Source organism: Fulmarus glacialis, unplaced genomic scaffold (genome assembly GCF_000690835.1).
Source record: "Fulmarus glacialis isolate BGI_N327 unplaced genomic scaffold, ASM69083v1 scaffold11015, whole genome shotgun sequence".
NCBI classification, from domain to species: Eukaryota; Metazoa; Chordata; class Aves; order Procellariiformes; family Procellariidae; genus Fulmarus; species Fulmarus glacialis.
Genome location: NW_009213710.1, coordinates 82,840 through 92,103, shown reverse-complemented (window position 1 = coordinate 92,103; position 9,264 = coordinate 82,840). Strand labels below are relative to the sequence as shown.

At 37.0% G+C, this 9,264-nt stretch overlaps 1 protein-coding gene across 1 annotated transcript in view; it reads left to right on the top strand.

The window, feature by feature from the left end:
* Nucleotides 1–2,799: 2,799 nt before the first annotated feature.
* The window catches only part of RCN2 (reticulocalbin 2, EF-hand calcium binding domain), a gene marked incomplete at its 5' end in the record, with an annotated part of 9,933 nt that continues 3,468 nt past the window's right edge, over nucleotides 2,800–9,264 (top strand). The window contains 4 exons of the mRNA XM_009578286.1: nucleotides 2,800–2,996; nucleotides 5,540–5,641; nucleotides 6,748–6,844; nucleotides 8,818–8,960. Of these exons, the coding sequence (XP_009576581.1) occupies nucleotides 2,800–2,996; nucleotides 5,540–5,641; nucleotides 6,748–6,844; nucleotides 8,818–8,960 (539 nt within the window). The remainder of the gene's footprint in view (nucleotides 2,997–5,539; nucleotides 5,642–6,747; nucleotides 6,845–8,817; nucleotides 8,961–9,264) is intronic.

Sequence of the window (9,264 nt, the reverse complement as noted above, 5' to 3'; positions counted from 1 at the left end):
GCGGGGGTTGCGTGTCCCGGAGCCGAGCTGGTGGCACGCGTGGGGGTTTAAGCGGGCGGGGACTGGGCTTTGTCCGTGTCCCGGGTCTGGCCCAGCGCCCTCGGAGGAGGAAGAGATACGCTCTCCCCGTGACACAGCCGGTGACTCTTATGCTGTGGAGAATCTCCATGAAAAAGATAACGACCCTCTCGCACACTGCGTCAGAAATACCAAAAGACTTTATGCAGGGGATATGTCCGTCCCTAAGATTTCTGTTTTACACGATGAAAGAAGTGAGGGCCATCGGGAGCACACAGGAGTGAGTTAACACGGGTAAGAGAGCAATACTTGCAAATACCAGCTTTGCACTTGTATCTGAAGCCACTTGGAATCAAGCGGATTTCTGTGTTTGAAATCCTGTTTGTGCAAGTTTAATAGGCAAAGAAAGTGCCCTGCAGCCATAATACTACATATATGCGCTTCAGTACCTGGTGACACTAAGTGACGCTGAGGAATCATATAATCATTTCATCACAATATAGTAGCAAATGTCTCTTCTCAGACAGGTTTTTGTCAGTCAAACTTGTGAACTCCACGGTAAAGTCAGGCCCTTCCTTTCAGTATATCATCATGGCGCTTTTTTAATTTAATTTTTAAAATCATTATGAAAATGTATTTTGATTGCTTTGCAGTGATTCTGACAAAACATCAAAAGTCTGGCACGTGCACACACAGAGAGGAAGTAGAATCCTTGTTCAAATGCCAGCACAGTGATATTTCATTAACATGATATTAAACATGCAGGAAGCTTTCTAGGTGAGAGGACAAAATGTGGTTTTAAAGACAAGATCAACTATATCTCTCGAATGTCTTTCACTTTATATGCGGAAACTAATCAACTCCACACTTACTTCAGTGTTCCTGCATCTGACTCTGTAGAGGTGAGAGAGTATATAACTTGGGCGGGATGGCTAATCCCTGTAATAAACAACAAGCAGTTCACAGCGTGAAGGCTATAAGGGAGGAGGTCTATTTTAAAATGTAGAAATTCCACCCTTGCTCCATCCTCATGGATATATTGCATCTGGTTCTCAGTCGAACAGAAACTTGCCTTCCCCCCACTTCCCAAAGGAAAACTCACACTGGAATGTGTTTTTACATTAAGAAACTTACAGTATCGAAGCTTTTTTAGCTCCGTTATTTCTCAGTGTATTGCAAAACACTCTGAAAATGTATTCCTTATTAGTGGTGCCTCTCTTTGCAGGCTAACAGTGAGAGAAGACCTGATCTATTAATACCACTTCTGTAATGTAGGAGCATTAAGTATTTCTGATTAATGGCACTGGACATTATGTATTCAGATGGCTGTGCCTCGTGCTTTAAATGTTGGGAAATAAACCGTACTATAAATTATAAATTGCCCATCTTTAAGAAATTATGTTGCAGTTTCTTGTAAGGCAATGCTGGTTTTGTGGACAAGCCTCGGTGGTTACTAAAGGTGGCATGCACGCTTCCACATGTTCAATCAATTCACAGAATCTGTTATAAAGTCGGTTCCTTTGGTAATAAAAATTCAGTATTCAAAATACATTTTTAAAAATCTCTTGCTGCTTTTCGAAGATATTTAAATAAACCTAGTAAAGTTGTATTGACACTTCTGCCAAGGAGGATAGAATAAGATACTTTAGTACTTAAAAAATGCTACACCAAAGTAGTAATTTCTGTAGGATTTTATTAGTCATCATGACTCTTCAGAGCAGGATTTCAGTTGCGTTGATTTAGCTATATAATTTTGCAATGCAGAAGTTGTCATCTTCCCCTTCCAGGCACTTGAAACGATCCTGAGAGAATATGTTCTCCCAATCTTCTTTAAATGAAGTAACTTTAGTGTATTTGTGTGAATTCATGTGTATATTAAGCTTTATTTCTTTTAGCCGCATTTCTATAAAAACAAGTAGCTTAAAAGCATTTCCAAAATATATAAGGCTTGATTTCAGCCCCAAGTAAAGGGAAAATATCTATTAATATTTTATTTCGGGTAATTAAGGCAATGACAGTGAATTTAGTTTTATTTCGGTTTGTGGATTTTTCAAAAGAAACCCAAAACTGATAGGAACAATGTTTTTTGGGGTACAAGGTTATGTTTAGAGTTGTCTGTCTAAACCATATTCAGCATCATTTTTATAATGCTCTGAAATAAAAAAAAAAGGTGAAAAGGTGCTACAGTGTTGGTTTCAGATTTGAAAAGGCATGGCCACATAATCATTTCAAGCTGACATAAATATGTCAGCAGACACCAAAATGGGCAGGCTTCTTGCTTTGGTTGTTCAGGTCCCAGTGAGCTGAATGAGGGTACTTTCTCAGCTGAAAACTAAGAATCTTCCTTCTTACGGGATAAGTTTTGAGTGATCCAGTTCACTGTGCAGCTGTATGAATGCTATCTGTAATCGTTTTTTCCTACCACTTCCCATGCGTATCAGAGAGGGATGCATCACACCATCACACTATTTCTGGCAGCACCAATATAAGGCAGATTAAAGTAACCATGTAACTCTAGCCTAAGGGTATCAATGGGGAAATAGTACTATGAAAGAAAAACTGAAGGCTGTAGCTGTGATCTATTCTGTCATTCAGTTAGCTTGAAAAAAGCCATAGCATGGAGGAAACATTGTTTTGCTTTAACTAACCTCTTGCCTATATGCTTACATCTGAATTGCAGAGTATATTCCAGACTGAACAGACCTGTGATATCTTTATGTTTTTCTAGTGCAGATGATTCTGATTTTTTAAATTTTATTATTTTTTTAATGATTTTCACAGATGAGCTGAGTTCCTGGATACAGCAGTCTTTTAAACATTATGTTACGCAAGAAGCTAAGCAACACTTCACCGACTATGACAAAGATGGTGATGGATTAGTGTCTTGGAAGGAGTATAATATGCAAATGTATGATCGTGTAATTGATTTTGATGAGAACACTGTCCTGGAGGATCAAGAAGAAGAATCATTTCGACAGGTAAAATGTTTCAGCATCAGTTTCTGTAAGCTGTTGGCAAAAGGCAGCAATGTTTGTTTATTGTGATGGAACAAGATGGGTAGAGAAACTGCAGCAGCTGGCACATGTTTTAACACTTTCATCTATCTGGGATAGGGGAGTAATTAAAGGAAAGTAATGGAGTATTAAAGCTGCTACCAACAAACAAAGACAGAATGAGATTGTACCTCCTGAGTATATTTTGCCAGCTAAGTGGAGTATAAGCCTATTGACAGTCTTATCACAGAGCACAATCTCCAGCCATCGTCTAGAAACAAGATGGCAATCTATTAGATTAGGTCTGTAGCCTAAGCAGTGTCCTGCCTTCAGCGGGGGCCAGTGCCGCTGGTGTTGGAGGTAAAGGAGACCCTCGTACTCTTTACCCTCCTTTATCGCACTGTTCTATCTGCTTTTTCAGTTATTTCTCAAGTACCCAGTGTGGGGTATCAATATTGCCTGCTTTAACATTTTCTGTCCATTAGAGACCCACAGAAAGCAATAGCAATGCAGACATTTTTAGCAATCAAAATGCAACTCTGATAGCTAAAACGGGATGTATAAACAACAGAAGCTATAGATTAATCTCATATATGAAAGCAAATACTTAAGAGTGGAAAGGAAAGAGGCAAGAGAGGCAGGGAGGTTCACCAAGAATCACCACATAGCAAAACTTGTTTCCTTTCAAGTTGCACATTTATAAGTGCATGTAAATATTTCCCGAAAAGAGAATAAGTGAGTTTTTAAACTATTCTGGCCTGAGTTTTTTTTTTCTGTGAGGATTGCTTTGGCTGTTTTTAGTAAAGTAGTAGTAGATAATACAGGATGTTGGCAGAAGTGAAGCTAAATTAGACAATGCGCAGGGGATTTTACACACTGAAGAAATAAACTGTAAAGCTTTGAAGGTCACTTAACTGAATAATTACATAGCTTTTAAATAAAACAAGACTTTAAATGGAACTACCAGTCAAAATACTGATCCCATGTTTGAGATACTGCCATCATAGATATATATGCTGAGCTAGAACTCCTACTCACTTATTTATGCTATACTGTGTTTGACTGCTTGCTAGGTTTTCCTGCTTGCTGACTTCCTCAACATATATTGTAAAGAGCAAAATTAGCAGCATTGTACAAGCATCATATGTCAGCCATCTTCAGCATTTTCCTTACTTTTAGAAATTAGTGATCCTGCTCTAATCAAAATGGAAGAGTTAGACTATGGTATTGATTTAGAATTGATATCAAGTAAACATATGAATTTACCAGAAGGTGGCAGCCTTGTTCATCACTTCTCAAAAAACACTGGAAAATAGACTTTTTCCCTCAATAGTTCAAGTTTATGTTACAGTCTAGTACTTTCTGTAGTCAGTCCTTCTGAATTGTCTTCCTGTTTAAACTCTCAGCTAAGGTTAGCTTTTTTCTAAGAGTACATTTAATTGTTTTGCAGAATAGTTAAGATCTTATAATTATCCTTTATTTGTTGCATGTTATGCTCTGTATTAATCAGGTTAACCGAATTTTGAAAGAAGTGTCAATAAATGGGATATAAACCAAGAAGTACAATTTCAAATGGTTATTTTTAAAGTATTTGTGATCTCTGGTTTGCTGGCCACTCCGTTACCCAGATCAGAGTCACACTCATAGCGCAACACACTTAATCATGGGATTCCAGAATTTTTATAGCTCACATCACATGCACTTTGAGTAGAGACAAATATCAATGGTGTGGGTCTTTATTTTGTCTAAAGAGACTGTACAAACTGAAACAAGAAAAAAAAAATCTTTTGCACATTTGGAATACAGAAACAGGAAGTGCAAGACATTCAGAAATAAGAACTTGCCTGCTTATTGTGGTTATTATTTATTTTAAAAAGGCATGCTGATATTTATACTTAAAACAGGTTAGAGAAGTGACTTTGCTTTGAAATATGTTCAGATGTAATGGACAACAGTCTTGTATTAAAGGAATTTGTCTAATCCTTCAGCATTTAAAATGGCTTCAGAAAAGACATTTTACATATATGGTATTTCAAGACCTTCTTTGAACTACAAACAGCCCTTCATATAAATGAGATCTAGAACCAGAAGGTAAAATGTCCTTAAAATGTAAATTTTGGAATTTGCAACGGCTACCATTAATTATAATCATTGTACTCCACTAGGTTAGTTTGGGAATTGGTGACTTTTAGAAGAGGAAGCATGTATAAAGACAAGAATTCTTGGTCTTTTCATTATCTCCCTTTTGTGTTTTTGAAGCCTTGGCTAAGAGAGTAGTTTTAAATGTCTCCTTAAATTGAAACAAAGGAAGTTTTTGTGCGATTCTTGGAATAAAACTACCTCAATTAAAAGTGCTGTTCTTGTTGCTCTGGATGAGCTCTTTTTAGTGAAAATATAACATCAGTATAATGCAGGAAGGTAATGTGAAACAATTAATATTCTAATGAGCTTACAGCCAGCTACTATAATGTTGTTTTTCCTTTTCATTAAGTGCTCTAACTAAATTTTTTTCTAAGCTTCATTTAAAGGAGAAAAAGCGTTTTGAAAAAGCTAATAGAGATGATGCTCCTGATCTAAATGTGGATGAATTTGTTGCTTTTGAACATCCTGAAGAAGTGGAATATATGACGGTAAGATTTAGGAGGGTATCTTTGTCAGCCTGTGTATACAGATGCGACATCTTTTTAATGCATGTGCTTAGCCCCAGTACTACAGGAAGTGTGCTTTTGAGCTGTTACGTGTATTGCTTTTACAGACCAAATTAAAAATCAGATCGTGTGTTGTGGATCCAGTGCTGGAGTTCAGGAACTGGAGCAGTAGCTCAGTGCTTTTCTTTGAAATCTGTTTCAAGAACTATTGTTGCACAACTGTCCCAAACTTCTAGTTACGGGGACTTAACAGGAAAGATTTCTTTGCACAGGAAAACGTCAAGTGCCAGTTACTCTCACTTTGCTTAAAGTGACACAATAGTCACTTTTCTGGCCAAAAAAAGAGCATCCAAGCCCGTCTGAAGCTTTAATATTGACTGTAGTATGGTCAGAGTTTGGGGGGGTGATTATTTCAGCCAGGAGCACTTTGTCGTTGGTCATCTGTTTCATCACTGCTGTGACTGTTGGTGTCATTCCAGCTCAGTGCCAACAGCTGACCCCAGTTAAAAGTACATTGGTGCTTTTCTGCAATAGAGCCTTCAGTTTTGGCTATGTGATGCTGCAGAGCCAACTGCCAGGAGGAGCGCCATGCAAACAGAGCCTCTGTTTGTGTTGGCATAACTATTGATTATGGACAAACAAGAAAAGACAGAACTACAAGAACAGGCGTGCTGGCTTCGCAGGACCAAAAGACCAACCAGTTTGCCTAACAATTTCATAAAGTTGCAAAAATGCAAATGAGTGAATACATCACATGAAAAAAGAAATGTCAAATGAGATGATACAGCTTTGTACAAATTCATGTTTCTCAGCTACTGTGTAGTTTAGAATTATGTTGAAGGATTCACCTTTCAGATTTGGTTTGCATAAAACCTGACATGCTAAACTCTTAAGAACAGATCTGTTTTGTTGCACAGGAACCAATTACTGCACTAGTCTGCATAAAACAGAAAAGCAGATTTGAAATGAGCGAGTCTTTGCTTTAAAGAATACCTTATTGCTCTAAAATGATTTATTGCTGTTTCTCTTGATTACAAGATGCTAATTTTTCACAAATTGATGTTTTGCTTTTTGTATGTATGCAAAAGGACTTTGTCATTCAGGAGGCCTTAGAAGAACATGATAAAGATGGTGATGGATTTGTTAGCCTGGAAGAATTCCTTGGTGATTACAGAAGAGACCCAAGTAAGGAAAAAGGGCAGGGCCATGAAAGAAGGAACTGCACAAAAGCTTTTGGAATGGGGTGAATTGTATGCACCTTTATTTTCAGCTTTTTACATCTCCACCTACAGGTTCTGAGTAACATTATCCTGTCTTTTAGAATAATTCAGTTTCCTGATACTGGACATAGTAGATTGTTATTTCAGTCTGCCCTGTATATATTTGGCAGTAGAGTTTGCATATAGCCCATTCCATTGTTTCCTTGCAAGTTACTTCTTTTCCTAAAGACTGAAGCATATTCCTCATCACTAGGTATGCAGCTGAAATAAGATGCAATTTTGCTAACTGAACACATCTGCAAAACTAGCCAGCATGAATGTAAGGTTAAACTTCCCTGGTCTTTATCAGTTGAAGAAGGCAGCTGTCAGCCTTGCTTTAGAAGGATTGAAGCTGTGTGTGTTTTAAGAGAGGTGGAGGGGATATGTAAGGAATCCGTTCACTGTACCAGATATCAAAAGCCTATCTGCTTTCACTGTTTGTTTTTTTTTTTTTTTTCCCACTCTTGCCCTTCCTTAAACTTGCTCTATTCCTTCTTTAACAAGAAAAAGGACATTCACCTGCTATCGATCAATACTTTTCTCTAGCTATGTTGCTAATAGATAAATATTTTATACGCTGTATTTGATTTGCTACAAGATAGGGCAAATAACTCCTCCAGTTCCAAAAAGATCAGTAGCCTGAGGCATATGGAAGGTCTGCTTGGTCCTAAGGAGGGCTAATTCTTAAGTGTAGACTAGCATCCTAGCTGGGGAAAATGTTTAAGCCACATGAGGATATGGAGAAATAGGGGAATAGTCAGTTTTTCTTCACTCCAATCAACCACCTAGAATTTCACCTATTATTACCATCTTTGTTTGCCAGAGCCAGTAAAAACAATATCTCTCTCATGCAACTACAGGTTCTTTATCTTTTTCCTGCTCTGACTTGAAAAAAGCTTTTTCAAGCCAGTCTATCCGAAGTTGTTAGAAAGGAGTGAAATTGTTGCTAGGGTCCTTGCAGTAATAGAGAAGATAATAGCTTTGTCATTAAAACTTTTTAGCAAGAATTCAGAATCAGCTATAATTGTAGAAGCTACTTCAACTTTTCTCCAAATGGCCATCTCTTTTGCAGTGTTCCTGCAGCACATTTTAAAATTACTAATAAACTACATGGTGGGCCTGGTTTCATAATTATCTTGTGGTTTTGGGCAACAGTGTATGGTGAACTGTGACATTAAGGGATTATCTACTTGTAAACTAGATGTTAGAAAGGAAGAAGAGAGACTTCACTCTTTTTCTTCTTTTATAATGGAAACCTAAGTATTTTTAAACTGTTACTTGCTTGTGATGTCAACTACTTTTGGCTTCCATAAGGTTTAGGAAGTCTTAATATGTGTTCATGCTTGTCTACAATGTTTATCAGTGGTGAAAGATCGGTTTGATGAATTGCTTCTAAATTTCTTGAAGAGCTAGAGACAAGTTTAAGATTGCTGGCTAGGTTGCAGGATGCAATACCAGTGCATAGGGTAAGTATAAATCACGTATACAAATAAACAAATAAATAAAACCACTAAATGGAAACCATCTACTTGGCAGCACATTCAATATAAAGTATGCTTTCTCCACTATCAATTTGGGTAATTGTGGATATATTAAAATAAACAGTTCAGTTGATGGTAACCCTTGACTTTAATGTCCACTTAGTTTAACTGTAAATTTACAATCTTAATATCACCTTAGCTTTAAATACTGTTTTAATCTATACAAGTATGTTTTTCATATGTAGACAGATGCATTTATTTAATCTATTGGGACTGGTCTGTAAGGCTTGTCTTTGTTTAGTGAAATCACTTTTATGTTATGTTTTATGAGATTAAGTGAATTTGCTTAGGAGAAAAGGTGAAAACATCTGCTTTAAGGTAAAGAGTGGCTTTAAACTTGACAAATGTGTCTTACTAGCTGCAAGGGAAGATCCAGAATGGATACTTGTTGAGAAGGATCGGTTTGTGAATGACTATGACAAGGATAATGATGGAAAACTCGACCCTCAAGAGCTGTTGTCTTGGATAGTACCTAATAATCAGGGTATTGCGCAAGAGGAGGTATGTGTTTTGACTGCTGTTTGGATTTTAATTAATGCAGTAGAATTCTGAAAGTATCACAACAAAATGATAGATGCATTCAGATTTACCATGTCTTTGTAGTTGAAAAAGAATGCTTAGTAGATCTTTGCATATATTTTTAATCTTTTCATTTTGATAAAGAATGCAGGTCATTTAACTGCATTAGGCAAACTTGAAGTTCCTATTAATTGTATGAAGATTTGTAAATTAACAAAGTGCTTTTCTACATGTTTAAATAGCTTATCTGGTTTGACTTAAGGGTACAGTATTTTAATCAGGTTTT